The sequence below is a fragment of the Mustelus asterias genome, chromosome 23 (assembly GCF_964213995.1).
Source record: "Mustelus asterias chromosome 23, sMusAst1.hap1.1, whole genome shotgun sequence".
Taxonomy (NCBI): domain Eukaryota; kingdom Metazoa; phylum Chordata; class Chondrichthyes; order Carcharhiniformes; family Triakidae; genus Mustelus; species Mustelus asterias.
The window spans coordinates 56,222,367-56,238,321 of NC_135823.1; the positions used below are offsets into that span (position 1 = coordinate 56,222,367).

At 45.3% G+C, this 15,955-nt stretch overlaps 1 protein-coding gene across 2 annotated transcripts in view; it reads left to right on the forward strand.

Annotated features, from left to right (window-relative positions):
- Positions 1-1,848: 1,848 nt before the first annotated feature.
- The window catches only part of LOC144510808 (sodium/mannose cotransporter SLC5A10-like), a 163,950-nt gene continuing 149,843 nt past the window's right edge, over positions 1,849-15,955 (forward strand). For both annotated transcript variants that reach the window (XM_078240720.1, XM_078240721.1), the window contains exons 1-2: positions 1,849-1,878; positions 4,915-5,019. In XM_078240720.1, coding sequence (XP_078096846.1) covers positions 1,864-1,878; positions 4,915-5,019 — 120 coding nt within the window. In that variant the 5' untranslated portion in view covers positions 1,849-1,863. The remainder of the gene's footprint in view (positions 1,879-4,914; positions 5,020-15,955) is intronic.

Sequence of the window (15,955 nt, forward strand, 5' to 3'; positions counted from 1 at the left end):
GAATTGAACCCAGGTTCCTGGCGCTGTGAGACAGCAGTGCTAACCACTGTGCCACTGTGCTTCCCCATGCCACTGTGCCATGGATAAGAGAAACCATTTCTGCTGATAATCAAGAACAAGGGGGCTTAATCGTTAAGTTTAGAGCTAGGAGCTTTACGAGGGAAATTTAAAGGAATTTTTTCCAACAAAGGTTAGTTGAAATCTAGAACTTGCTCCTCCAATGGTTACTGGGGAATCAGTTGAAATTTTTAATTCACAGGGAAAGGGGCGGCACAGTGGTTAGCTCTGCTGCCTCGCAGTGCCAAGGACTTGGGTTCAATTCCCAGCTTGGTTCACTGTCTGTGCGGAGTCTGCACGTTCTCCCTGTGTCTGCGGGGGTTTCCTCCCACAGTCCAAAAGATGTGCCGGTGAGGTGCATTGGCCGTGCTAAATTCTCCCTCACTGTACCCGAACAGGCACTGGAGTGTGGCGACTCGGTGATTTTCACAATAACTTCATTGCAGTGTTAATGTAAGCCTACTTGTGGACACTAATAAATAAACTTGAAGTTTTTAAAGTTAAACTTGAAGTAATGAAGGTGAGTAAATGGAGTTGAGGTACAAATCAAGTGAGAAAGCAGGCTTGAGGGGCTGAATGGCCCACTTCTGTTCCTATTATGCTGTTGCCCATTTCATAGTACCACCCAAGATGAGTTTCTCCCTCATTGTCTTGAAGTCTTGCTGCACATTAAAGCAATTCTTGTCTCTGCCTCTTCGAAACCCCTGAGTAAGAATCAACTCATGAAGAGGAAGGATGGACTTGGTAGCCTGCCACGGAACTGATATAAAATTGGCTCTATAATTCATGAGTAACAAGAACTTGGATATCTATAAATCTTTCAATTATAATATCACAAGACATTTCATCGGAGCATTATAAAACAAACTTTGACACTGAGCCAAGCAATGGAATATTAGAGCAGCCACGGAAACAATGGGCCAAATGTTTCTATGTTAGCATAAATTACATTTAAATGTTAAGGGAGGCACGGTGGCACAGTGGTTAGCACTGGTGCCTCACAGCGCCAGGGACCCAGGTTCGATTCTCGGCATTGGGTCACTGTCTGTGTGGAGTCTGCACATTCTCCCCGTGTCTGCCTGTGTTTCCTCCGGGTGCTCCGGTTTCCTCCAACAGTCCAAAGATGTGCGGGTTAGGTTGATTGGCCATGCTAAAGTACCCCTTAGTGTTAGGGGAGGTTAGCAGGGTAAATACGTGGGGTTACGGGGATAGGGCCTGGGTGGGATTGTTGTCGGCGCAGACTCAATGGGCCGAATGGCCTCCTTCTGCACTGTAGGGTTTCTATTTTGCAGAGCCAGGGTCCTGTAGCTCTATACAAGCCTCTTACCCTGATTTCAATTGCTCCACCAATGGCGACTGTGCCTTCAGCTGCTGAGGCCCTAAGTTCTGGAATACCCCAAAACCTCTGGCTCTCTCCCTCCCCTCCTTTTAAGGTGCTCTTTTAAACCTACCGTTTTGACCGAGCTTTTGGTCACTGCCCTAATATCTGTGACTTGGGGTCAAAAGCGTTTTGACCGAGCTTTTGGTCACTGCCCTAATATCTGTGACTTGGGGTCAAAGTTCTTTTGGTAACACTCCTATGAAGCACCTTTGGGAATTTGATGAGATCAAGATGCTCAGTAGATACAATTACTGTGAATGAAATTTCGGATATTCTTACAGACATTGCAGCTTAGCTGCTAAAGTTGCAGAATGTTCTTTTTCTTGGCAACATCCTGCATAATACCTATCTATCTTCCATCTTTACAGTCCACATGCAGAGTGAACAGGAACACACTCAGTGGATACTTCCTTGCGGGCAGAAACATGGCTTGGTGGCCTGTAAGTATTGACGTATCTGTTTCCTCATAAAGGGTTAAGACATGGACTGCAAGTACGATTGATGCTGCCAGCTTCAGGGGCAAGGTGGCAGCCCTGGTAGCTCTGACAGTAGAGGGATGGGCTGTTAGTTAAAGAACTTCAACTTAGCATTCCCTTAGCTTGTCCGGCCTCATGATGAGACTCTGATGTCTCCAATTAATTTTCACACCTAATTAATTCTACAAGTCTAAGATCTGCCTTTATAACTGGGGCAAAAAGTCGCAGAATGTCTTTATTGGCAAGAATTCAGATGGGGTGCCACCAATAGATGTCATCCATGCCAAGAGTAGAGTGACACGGTGACACAGTGGTTAGCACTGCTGCCTCACGGTGCCAGAGACCTGGGTTCGATTCCAGCCTTGGAGCTCTGTCTGTGTGGAGTTTGCCCATTCCCCCCCGTGTCTGCGTGGGTTTCCTCCGGGTGCTCCGATTTCCTCCCACAGTCCAAAGATGTGTCGGTTGGCCATGCTAAATTTCCCCTTAGTGTCAGGGGGACTAGCTAGGGTAAAGACGTGGGGTTACGGTGATAGAGTCTGGGTGGGATTGGTGGTGTTGCAGGATCGATGGGCCGAACGGCCTCTTTCTGCACTGTAGGGATTCTATGACGTGAGCGGTCTGGGTGGGGTAATGAGCCACAGACTTCAGGATCACGCAGTACATCCCCCTTCCCATCAAAGCCGCCAAATAGAAAAGAGAAGAACTGACTCTTCGTCATTTGTTCATCGTTACGCGGGGTGGTGCCAGAGGACTGGGAAATTGTCAGTGTTACACCCATGTTAATGAAAGGGTGCAAGTATGAACACAGTGACAGCAAGCCAACTTCTGTGATGGAAAAACATTTAGAAATTATAATTCAGGACAAAATTAACTGTCAGTGGATTAATTAAGGAAAGCGATCACTGATTTCTTAAGGGCAAATCATGTTTAACTAACTCATCTGAGTTTTTGATGTAACAGAGAAGGTTGATAAGGGTAATGCAGTAGATGTGGTGTACATGGACTTCTAAGAAGCATTTCATAAAGTGCCACAAAAGAGGCTTGTCAGCAGAGTTGAAGGCCGTGGAATAAAAGGGACAGGAACAGATTAGTGGTCAACGGTTGTTCTTCAGACTGGGGAAAGGTACACGATGAGGGGGGGGGGTCAGCGTTAATATCCTTGTTACTCCTGAGATCTATGATTGAGATGGATTGAGGTGTATGATTGGTGCGCTGGCCACAATTTCAAAAATTGACACAAAACTTGGAAGTATTGTGAACTGTGAGGAGGAAAGTGATAAACTTCAGGAGCACATGATGAGGTTGGTGGAAATGGGTAGACACGTGGCAGATGATGGCCTTGTGGTTTTATTGCTAGACCATTAATCCAGAAACTCAACTAATGTTCTGGGGATCCAGATTCGAATCCCGCAGATGGTGAATTCAATTAAAAAAATCAAGAATTAAGAATCTACTGATGACCATTGTCGATTGTCGGAAAAACCCATCTGCTTCACTAATGTCCTTTAGGGAAGGAAATCTGCCATCCTTACCCAGTCTGGCCTACATGTGACTCTGGAACCACAGCAATGTGGTTGACTCTCAACTGCCCTCCAAGGGCAACTAGGGATGGGCAATAAATGCCGGCCAGCCAGCGATACCCATGTCCCACGAATGAATTAAAAGAAGATGAAATTTAATGCAGAGAAATGGGAGGTGATTCATTCTAATGGGAAGTAACAAGTAGAGGCAATATGAAATAAAGGATACAATTCTAAAGGGAGTGCGGGAGCAGAGGGACCTGGGAGTACAAATCATTGAAGGTGGCAGGACAGGTTGAGAAGGCCATTAATAAAGTGTACAGTATCCTGAGCTTTATAGGGATGCAGTAAGAAGTCTCACAACACCAGGTTAAAGTCCAACAGGTTTATTTGGTAGCAAATACCATAAGCTTTCGGAGCGCTGCTCCTTCGTCAGATGGAGTGGAAATGTGCTCTCAAACAGTGCACAGAGACACAGAAATCAAGTTACAGAATACTAATTAGAATGCGAATCCCTACAGCCAGCCAGGTCTTAAAGGTACAGACAGTGTGGGTGGAGGGAGCATTAAACACAGGTTAAAGAGATGTGTATTGTCTCCAGTCAGAACAGCTAGTGAGATTCTGCAAGTCCAGGGGGCAAGCTGTGGGGGTTACTGATAATGTGACATAAATCCAACATCCCGGTTTAGGCCGTCCTCATGTGTGCGGAACTTGGCTATCAGTTTCTGCTCAGCGACTCTGCGCTGTCGTGTGTCATGAAGGCCGCCTTGGAGAACGCTTACCCGAAGATCCAAGGCTGAATGCCCGTGACTGCTGAAGTGCTCCCCCACAGGAAGAGAACAGTCTTGCCTGGTGATTGTCGAGCGGTGTTCATTCATCCATTGTCGTAGCGTCTGCATGGTTTCCCCAATGTACCATGCCTCGGGACATCCTTTCCTGCAGCTTTATAAGGATGGGCATAGAGTATAAAAATAAGTAAGTTATGACAAATCTCTAGAAAACACGAGTTTGGCCTCAACTAGATCATCATGACCAGTTCTGGGCACCACACTTTATAGGAGGGATGTGAAGGCATTAGAGAGGGCGCTGCAAAAATCATAAGAAAGGTACCAGGGACGAGGAACTTTTCTCATGTAGATGGATTGGAGAGACTGGGGATCTTCTTCTTGAGGAGATTTGATAGCAGGAGGAAACTAAGGGACAATTTAGCATGGCCAATCAACCTAACCTATATATCTTAGGAGTGCGGGAGGAAACCGGAGCACCTGGAGGAATCCCACGCAGACACGAGGAGAACGTGCAGACTCCACACAGACAGTGACCAGAGACTGGAATCGGACCCGGGAATTGAACTGATCCTCTTCAGTCTGAGTGCAATGCATGGTTTGGGCCTCTAGAGGGCAATCACTAACCATTTTCTTGAAGTCTAGCGCAACCATGCTTACTTAATATGTTACCCTTTTCCTTTTATCATTTATAGATCGGGGCATCGCTATTTGCCAGCAGTGAAGGTTCTGGACTGTTCATTGGGCTGGCTGGAACTGGGGCAGCTGGAGGAATTGCTGTTGCTGGATTTGAGTGGAATGTAAGATTAACATTAACCTATGAAAAACGTGAGCTAGCCATTTTCTTTTGGAGTGATGGTGGGGGAGAAACTTCTTCAAGTTGCAGTTTCTCCAATATCTGTCATTAAAACTCGCTGTAGTCTAAGAAAGGATATTATTAAACTAGAAAGAGTGCAGAAAAAATGTATTAGGATGCTACCGGGACTTGATGGTTTGAGTTATAAGGAGAGGCTGGATAGACTGGGACTTTTTTCCCTGGAGCGTAGGAGACTTAGGCGTGATCTTATGGAGGTCTATAAAATAATGAGGACATAGATAAGGTAGATAGTCAACATCTTTTCCCAAAGGTAGGGGAGTCTAAAACTAGAGGGCATAGGTTTAAGGTGAGAGGAGAGAGATACAAAAGGGCCAGAGGGGCAATTTGTTCACACAGAGGGTGATGAGTGTCTGGAACAAGCTGCCAGAGGCAGTAGTAGAGACGGGTATAATTTTGTCTTTTGTCTGAAACAGGTGCCCCTGTTTCCTCCCACACTCCAAAGATGTGCAGGTTAGGTTGATTGGCCATGCTAAATTGACCTTAGTGTCAGGAGGATTAGCAGGGTAAATGTACGGGGTTACAGGAATAGAGCCTGGGTGGGATTGTGGTCGGTGCAGACTCAATGGGCTGAATGGCCTCCTTCTGTACTGTAGGGATTCTATGATTCTTGATTCTTTCAGAAAGTTCAAAAGTCTATCAACTTCAGCCTTGACTATAATGACAGGACATCCACAGCATTCTACAGTAGAGGATTCCAATAATTAATATCCTTTCAGTTTTTACCTTCACTTTTAATTTTACTCTCTTTGACCCTGAGTGGCATTCCTCAGGGATCAGTGCTGGGACCTTTGCTGTTTGTAATATATATTAGCTGCTGGCTTTCTCTGTGTTTTTTCCGCGCTTTTGAAGTTTTGGCGCGGACCTGGCTGCCGCAAGCCCTTTTAGTGACCTCTGCACTTTTCTCATTTTGGAGAATCTTTGTCTCTCCTTTCTGATGTGCTGTTCTTTTCTCAATTTCACTGGCGCTTGAGGTACAAGCGGCCGTTGTTTTTACAACTGTTTAACTTCTTTTTTAAACAGGTTGAGGATTTCTGTGCTCCCCAGAACACAGCTGCCTGCAATCCATCAGTGCAAGGAGCAATCTTTTTGGGCCAACCAACTAAACTAAATCAAATTAACAGGGGGATAAATTAAAAGGGGCAATTAAAAGGGGCAGCTCCCAAAAGGAGGGGAACCGCCCGAAACAAAAGACAAAGTGGAAAGGAAACTTAAAACATCAAATCAAAATGTGATTGAAGGGGTGATAATGCACCCCAGTCCCTGCAGTGCTCAGCGGGCACGGAAGGTGTTAACAGTGCCCTTGGATACCGTATGCTACCTCTCCAGGGACACCCGGCTGCGAATATAGCCGCGGTTGAGGGGCAGACAGTTAGGTCGGACGATCCCCACCTCGGTCGCTCGCTTTCTGGACCTGTTTATGGCCATCAGTGCAGGGACCTCAACCATGGAACCCCCGCAGGCTCTGCTGTGATTGGGAGCCTGTCCATCCCAGCCTCTTCAATTTCCAGTGCTTTTGAAAAACTCACTGTAGTTCTCCGGGGCATTTCTTCTTCTTTTAAAACGTTGCTCTCTGTGTTCTCATATCTTTTCTTTCTTTTTGAAAAATTTTGCAACAACTCTTTATTTTTTTTTCAACTTTTCCTTAATCTCAAAATCACAGCTCTTGCTTCTAAGGGTTATTTTCTCTTTTTTTTCCCGATACTTTTCTAAACCTTTGACTATACTGACCAATCCAAGCTAGTCCCATGTCCCTCCCTCAAGGCCTGACAACATCTTAACATCTCAAAAGGGTCTGTTCACCCAAAGACAGACACTTGAGTGAGCACTCCTTTCCTCAGACTTCAATTGGAACAGGATACTCACAGGTATCGGGCCAGAGGCAGCGTCATCATACTCCCATCCCCGTCGCCAGATGTAATGATGCACGTTCACGGCCTTCATTGGAAACACAATAGGTATTTATTGATAAAAAAAACTGTAGAGAGGCCAGCAGCCACATGGCTGCCCTAGTCCCTACATGTCTCCTGCATGCCTTCTGCTTAAGAGAGGACTCCACCCTGCTGGGGTGGTTACCCAATCTCAGTCCCAATTGGTCCCCCATGCTAGGTGACTCTTTTAAGAACATAAGAAATAAGAGCAGGAGTAGGCCATCTAGCCCCTCGAGCCTGCCCCGCCATTCAATAAGATCATGGCTGTTCTGATAGTGGTTTAGTTTTCCACTTACCCGCCTGCTCCCCATAACCCTTAATTCCCTTATTGATCAGAAATCTATCTACCTGTGACTTAAACATATTTAACGAGGTAGCCTCCACTGCTTCAATGGGCAGAGAATTCCAGAGATTCATTACCCTCTGAGAGAAGAAGTTCCTCCTCAACTCTGTCCTAAACTGACTCCCCCTTATTTTGAGGCTGTGTCCTCTAGTTCTTGTTTTCTTTCTAAGTGGAAAGAATCTCTCTGCTTCTACCCTGTCTAGCCCCTTCATTATCTTATATGTCTCTATAAGATCTCCCCTCAGCCTTCTAAACTCCAATGAGTACAGGCCCAATCTACTCAATCTCTCCTCATAAGCTAACCCCCTCATCTCCGGTATCAACCTGGTGAACCTTCTCTGTACTCCCTCCAAGGCCAATACATCCTTCCGCAAAGAAGGGGACCAAAATTTCACACAGTACTCTAGTTGCGGCCTCACCAGTACCTTGTACAATTGCCGCAAGACCTCCCTGCTTTTATACTCCATCCCCTTCGCGATAAAGGCCAACATTCCATTTGCCTTCTTGATCACCTGCTGCACCTGCAAACTGAGTTTTTGCGATTCATGCACAAGGACCCCCAGGTCCCTCTGCACAGTAGCATGTTGTAATTTTTCACCATTTAAATAATAGTCCATTTTACTATTATTCCTTCCAAAGTGTATAACCTCACACTTGTCAACGTTATACTCCATCTGCCAGATCCTTGCCCACTCACTTAGCCTATCCAAATCTCCAAGCAGACTTTCCGCATCCTCCATGCAATTCGCTTTCCCACTCATCTTTGTATCATCCTCAAACTTTGTTACCCTACACTCGGTCCCCTCCTTCAGATCGTCTATGTATATGGTAAACAGTTGAGGCCCCAGCACCGATTCCTGCGGCACACCACTAGTCACCAACTGCCAACCAGAAAAGCACCCATTTATTCCAACTCTCTGCTTCCTGTTAGATAGCCAATCCTCAATCCACGCTAACACTTTATCCCCAACTCCGTGTACCGTAATCTTCTGCAGCAACCTTTTGTGAGGCACCTTATCGAACGCCTTCTGGAAATCCAAAAACACCACATCCACCAGTTCCCCTCCATCAACCGCACTCGTTACATCTTCATAAAAATCCAGTAAATTCGTCAAACACGACTTTCCCTTCATGAATCCATGCTGCGTCTGCTTGATCGAACCATTTTTTTCCAGGTGTCCTGCTATTTCTTCTTTAATGATGGATTCCAGAAATTTCCCAACTACGGACGTTAAGCTAACCGGCCTGTAGTTACCCGCCTTTTGTCTACCTCCTTTTTTAAACAGTGGCATCACATTAGCTGTTTTCCAATCAGCCGGCACTTCCCCAGAGTCCAGCGAATTTTGATAAATTACAACCAACGCATCGACTATTACTTCTGCCATTTCTTTCAGTACCCTGGGATGCATTCCATCCGGGCCCGGGGACTTGTCTACCTTTAGTCCCATTAACCTACCAAGCACTACCTCTTTAGTAATAGTAATCGTTTTAAGGACCTCACCCCCTACAGTCCCACGACCATCAATTTTCGGTAAGCTATTTGTGTCCTCTACCGTGAAGACCGACACAAAAAACTTGTTTAAGGCCTCGGCCATTTCCTCCTTTCCCATTATTAAATCCCCCTTCTCGTCTTCTAAGGGTCCAACAAGGGGCGGCACGGTAGCACAGTGGTTAGCACTGCTGCTTCACAGCTCCAGGGACCTGGGTTCGAATCCCGGCTCGGGTCACTGTCTGTGTGGAGTTTGCACATTCTCCTCGTGTCTGCGTGGGTTTCCTCCGGGTGCTCCGGTTTCCTCCCACAGTCCAAAGATGTGCAGGTTAGGTTGATTGGTCAAGTTAAAAAATTGCTCTTAGTGTCCTGAGATGCGTAGGTTGGAGGGATTAGCGGGTAAATATGTAGGGATATGGAGGTAGGGTCTGGGTGGGATTGTGGTCGGTGCAGACTCGATGGGCCGAATGGCCTCTTTCTGTGCTGTAGGGTTTCTATGATTCTATGATTCTATGATTTACTTCAGCTACTCTTTTCCTTTTTATATATTTGTAAAAACTTTTACTATCAGTTTTTATACTTTGTGCTAGTTTAGTTTCATAATCTATCTTTCCTTTCTTTATCACTTTCTTAGTAGTTCTTTGTTGTTTTTTAAAGCTTTCCCTATCTTCTAATTCCCCACTAATTTTGGCCACTCTGTACGCATCGGTTTTTAATTTAATACTCTCCTTTATTTCCTTAGTTATCTACGGCTGGTTATCCCTTTTCTTACATTCCTTTTTTATCACAGGAATATATTTCTGCTGAGTACTGAGAAAAATCTCCTTAAAAATCCGCCACTGTTGCTCAGCTGTCCTACCAACTAGTCTGCGCTCCCAGTCTACATTAGCCAATTCTGCCCACATCCTACTGTACTCCCCTCTGTTGAAGCAGAGGACACTGGTTTGGGACCCTACTTGTATTAGAAATTCAACCATATTGTGATCACTCATTCCAAGAGGATCCCTCACAAGAAGATCATTAATTTTACCTGTCTTATTACACAGGACCAGATCCAAGATAGCTTGCTCCCTCGTATGTTCTGTAACATACTGTTCGAGGAAACTATCCAGACAGCATTCTAAGAACTCTTCCTCAAGTCCACCGCGTCCGACTTGAGTCAACCAATCAATATGCAGGTTAAAATCCCCCATGATTATTGCTGTTCCGTTTTCGCACGCATCCATTATTTGCTTGTTTATAGCCCGACCCACCTCAAAGTTATTATTTGGGGGCCTATAGACCACGCCCACCAGTGACTTTCTCCCCTCACTATTCCTTATCTCCACCCACAACGATTCCACATTCTGCTCCTTAGAGCCTATATCGTCTCTCACTACCACCCTGATGTTATCTTTAATTAACAGAGCTACCCTTTTAAAACTACTACTTTTCTGCGGTGTTGCTCCTAAAGGGACAATCACCACAAATCACCACATTCTGGTTTTGTTTTCCATGTTCCCAAGTGGAGTTTGGGATTATTGTTCCCAATAACATCGTACTCCTTTCCTCCCTTTTACTGGAACTCCTTCATTTCCTGGAATGCCTTATCTGTGCTTGCCTCCTTTGGTTCCTTTTGATTTGATTTGATTTATTATTGTCACATGTATTAGTATACAGTCAAAAGTATTGTTTCTTGCCTGCTATACAGACAAAGCATACCATACATAGGAAAGGAAAGGAGAGGGTGCAGAATGTAGTGTGACAGTCATAGCTAGGATGTAGAGAAAGATCAACTTGATGCAAGGTCGGTCCATTCAAAAGTCTGATGGCAGCTGGGAAGAAGTTGTTTTTGAGTCAGTTGGTATGTGTCCTCAGATTTTTGTATCTTTTTCCCGGTGGAAGAAGGTGGAAGGGGGTATGCCCGGGATGCGTGAGGTCCTTTGCTATGCTGGCTGCTTTTCCGAGGCAGCGGGAAGTGTAGACAGTGTCAATGGATTTGAATAATGGACTGGGCTTCATTCACGACCCTCTGTAGTTTATTGCGGTCTTGGACAGAGCAGAAACCATACCAAGCTGTGATACAACTGGAAAGAATGCTTTCTATGGTGCATCTGCAGACATGTAGCTGACATGCCAAATTTCCTTAGTCTTTTGAGAAAGTAGAGGTATTAGTGGGCTTTCTTAACTATTGCGATCGCATGGAGGGATCAGGACAGGTTGTTGGTGATCTGGACACGTAAAAAGCTCTCGACCATTTCCACTTCGTCCTCATTGATGTAGACAAGAACATGCCCTCCACTATGCTTCCTGAAGTCGATGACTATCTCCTTTGTTTTGTTGACATTTTGTTGTTCCTCAAAGTAGGATTCCTTTATCACACATTCAATGCTTCATTTAAAATCACCACTGTGAGTTATCTGATTGGTGCAAAGCCTCTCAAACTAGTCACCTGGTAAGCCTTTAATTGGAATTGTAAATTTACATGTTAATTCAGTTCATGGCATATACTTCATGCAATTCCAAGAATTGTTTCTTTGAATCATTGCTGACATTTCTCGCCCAAGGCCATATAACACAGTGTTATTTCTAAGTGCTGCACCCTAAAGCATTTGATAGATCTTGAGCAATACTCTTAATATTTGAAAGATATAATTATTTCTTTTGGGTGTCACCATATCAACCCAATCATCTGAGGGTGTAGTTAGAAACTAAACTGTTTTAAGTGTATATAGTATTTCCCCAAACCAAGCACTTGCTGTTCGATATGTACCTGTTACCATTCATTTGGGGTCATTTGGACTTCAACGTTGCTGAAAAAAGGAGCCAAAGCTTTTTATCTTGCACCCAACAGGACAAACTCAAGAATGCCAAATTTCAAATGACCACCACAATATATAATACAGGACAAAAGGATGCTGATTGGCTGGCAAGCTGACTCTGATTGGCTGCAACATTGTCATGGAGAAAGCAATGGAGAACAATAGGCTCCCCGAGCTCCTGGCTAAATTGCAACCTGAGTATCCCTTGTTGGGCCAAAGAGTGGCTCCAAAAGCAGCCCCATTGCCCCCATTCCCCCACCAACGAACATGCAGGGAGGCTGCCAGCACGCTTCGGACGGTCTTTCTACACAGGGGAAGGCCCATTTGCTGCTGCTAAAATCCTCTTGTGGTGGGAATATGTCACTTAAATTATTTACATAAGAACATAAGAACATAAGAAATAGGAGCAGGAGTAGGCCATCTAGCCCCTCGAGCCTGCCCCGCCATTCAATAAGATCATGGCTGATCTGACGTGGATCAGTACCACTTACCCGCCTGATCCCCATAACCCTTAATTCCCTTACCGATCAGGAATCCATCCATCCGCGCTTTAAACATATTCAGCGAGGTAGCCTCCACCACCTCAGTGGGCAGAGAATTCCAGAGATTCACCACCCTCTGGGAGAAGAAGTTCCTCCTCAACTCTGTCTTAAACCGACCCCCCTTTATTTTGAGGCTGTGTCCTCTAGTTTTAACTTCCTTACTAAGTGGAAAGAATCTCTCCGCCTCCACCCTATCCAGCCCCCACATTATCTTATAAGTCTCCATAAGATCCCCCCTCATCCTTCTAAACTCCAACGAGTACAAACCCAATCTCCTCAGCCTCTCCTCATAATCCAAACCCCTCATCTCCGGTATCAACCTGGTGAACCTTCTCTGCACTCCCTCCAATGCCAATATATCCTTCCTCATATAAGGGGACCAATACTGCACACAGTATTCCAGCTGCGGCCTCACCAATGCCCTGTACAGGTGCATCAAGACATCCCTGCTTTTATATTCTATCCCCTTCACAATATAGGCCAACATCCCATTTGCCTTCTTGATCACCTGTTGTACCTGCAGACTGGGCTTTTGCGTCTCATGCACAAGGACCCCCAGGTCCCTTTGCACGGTAGCATGTTTTAATTTGTTTCCATTGAGATAGTAATCCCATTTGTTATTATTTCCTCCAAAGTGTATAACCTCGCATTTCTCAACGTTATACTCCATTTGCCATATCCTCGCCCACTCACTCAGCCTGTCCAAATCTCTCTGCAGATCTTCTCCGTCCTCCACACGATTCACTTTTCCACTTATCTTTGTGTCGTCTGCAAACTTCGTTACCCTACACTCCGTCCCCTCCTCCAGATCATCTATATAAATGGTAAATAGTTGCGGCCCGAGTACCGATCCCTGCGGCACGCCACTAGTTACCTTCCTCCAACCGGAAAAACACCCATTTATTCCGACTCTTTGCTTCCTGTCGGATAGCCAGTCCCCAATCCACTTTAACACACTACCCCCAAATCCGTGTGCCCTAATCTTCTTCAGTAGCCTTTTATGGGGCACCTTATCAAACGCCTTTTGGAAATCCAAAAACACCGCATCCACCGGTTCTCCTCCATCAACCGCCCTAGTCACATCTTCATAAAAATCCAACATGTTCGTCAAGCACGACTTTCCCCTCATGAATCCATGCTGCGTCTGATTGATCGAACCATTTCTATCCAGATGCCCTGCTATCTCCTCTTTAATAATGGATTCCAGCATTTTCCCTACTACAGACGTTAAGCTGACCGGCCTATAGTTACCCGCCTTTTGTCTCCTTCCTTTTTTAAACAGCGGCGTAACATTAGCCGTTTTCCAATCAACCGGCACTACCCCAGAATGCAACGAGTTTTGATAAATAATCACTAACGCATCCACTATTACCTCTGACATTTCTTTCAATACCCTGGGATGCATTCCATCCGGACCCGGGGACTTATCCACCTTCAGTCCCATTAGTCTACCCAGCACTGCCTCTCTGGTAACAGTAATTGTATTAAGTATTTCTCCTGCTGCCAACCCTCTATCGTTAATATTTGGCAAACTATTTGTGTCCTCCACCGTGAAGACCGACACAAAAAACTTATTTAAAGACTCAGCCATATCCTCATTTCCCACTATTAACTCCCCCCTCTCGTCCTCCAAGGGTCCAACATTCACTCTAGCCACTCTATTCCTTTTTATATATTTATAAAAACTTTTACTATCATTTTTTATATTAATTGCTAGCCTAGCTTCATAGTCTATCCTTCCTTTCTTTATCGCTTTCTTAGTCTCTCTTTGTTGTTTCTTAAATTTTTCCCAATCACTTGTTTCTCCACTATTTTTGGCCACTCTGTACGCAGCTGTTTTTATTTTAATACTCTCCTTTATTTCCTTCGTTATCCACGGCTGGTTCTCCCTTTTCTTACAATCCTTGTTTTTTGCTGGAATATATTTTTGCTGAGAACTGAAAAGGATCTCCTTAAAAATCCTCCACTGTTCCTCAGCTATCCTACCTGCCAGCCTGCTCTCCCAGTCTACCTTAGCCAATTCATCCCTCATCCTATCATATTTCCCTCTGTTCAAACAGAGGACACTGGTTTGGGACCAAACTTTCTCCTCTTCCATCTGAATCAGAAATTCGACCATATTGTGGTCACTAGACCCAAGAGGGTCCTTCACAATAAGATCCTTAATTCTACCTACCTCGTTACACAATACCAGATCCAAAATAGCTCGTTCCCTCGTCGGTTCCGTAACATGCTGTTCAAGGAAACTATCCCGACAGCATTCTAAGAACTCTTCCTCCATTCCACCCTTACCGACTTGAGTCTGCCAGTCAATGTGCATGTTGAAGTCCCCCATGATTATTGCCGTTCCGTTTTTACACGCATCCCTTATCTGCTTGTTTATAGCCCTCCCTACCTCAACATTATTATTTGGGGGCCTATATACCACACCTACTAGTGTCTTTCTCCCTCTACTATTCCTCATCTCTACCCATAATGATTCCACGTTTTGTTCCTCAGAGCCTATGTCATCCCTCAGTACTACCCTGATATTATCTCTTATTAATAGCGCAACCCCACCACCTTTTCCTTCCTGTCTATTCTTCCTAAACGCCTGATACCCCTGGATATTCATCTCCCAGTCCTGGTCACCTTTCAGCCACGTTTCTGTAATGGCCACTAGATCGTACCCACTCGTGCTGATTTGCACCATCAACTCATTTACCTTGTTCCGAATGCTTCGTGCATTCAGGCAAAGTGTCCTTATTCCAGCTTTTATCTGGACCCGCTTTGATGAGTCGCGAACACCCTCTCCCTCTACTCCCTTATCTAAATTACCGCCTTCATTCACTTGCACCCTCTCCTCTACCATTAATTTTGTAATTCCCCTTACCCCTGCATCCTCCACCCCATCAATTAGTTCCTTGATCCTAGTCAACTCTTCTAGCTCCCCTCCCCCCAACCTATCTAGTTTAAATTCTCCCCAGTAACCTTAGCCAACCTACCGGCCAGGATATTGGTCCCCGTGTGATTCAAGTTCCACCCGTTTTTTGTATACAGATCACCCCTGCCCCTAAAGAGGTCCCAATGGTCCAGGAACCTGAATCCCTGCCCCCTGCACCAGTCCCTCAGCCACACATTCATCTTCCTTTGATTGACCTTTGGACACAAAGGCCTTCCTCTGCCTTCCCTACCACTGGTAAAATGTGATGGTGGCGGGAAGATGATGCACCCTCCATCCACTGCCTTCCCTCACCGATTTGCAAACCTAATTTCATTTCCATCTCTTCAGAGGGGTGGGGGGGGCGGGGGGGTGATGTTGGGGAGCGGAGAGGGAGAAGGCATCTCCATTCCACCAAATGGGCCAGGGGAAGGTTTGTAGTCTAATTTACTGTGGAACTCAATTCCCTTAGCTTAAGTATTTCAAACAAAAATACAATTTCTAACGATATTACAGAGGGACCTGGGTGTGCAAGTCCACAGATCCTTGAAGGTGACGTCACAGGTGGAGAAGGTGGTGAAGAAGGCATATGGTATGCTTGCCTTTATAGGACGGGGCATAGAGTATAAAAGTTGGGGTCTGATGTTGCGGTTGTATAAAACGTTGGTTCGGCCGCATTTGGAATACTGCGCCCAGTTCTGGTCGCCACACTACCAGAAGGATGTGGAGGCTTTAGAGAGAGTGCAGAGGAGGTTTACCAGGATGTTGCCTGGTATGGAAGGGCTTAGTTATGAGGAGAGATTGGGTAAACTGGGGTTGTTCTCACTGGAAAGACG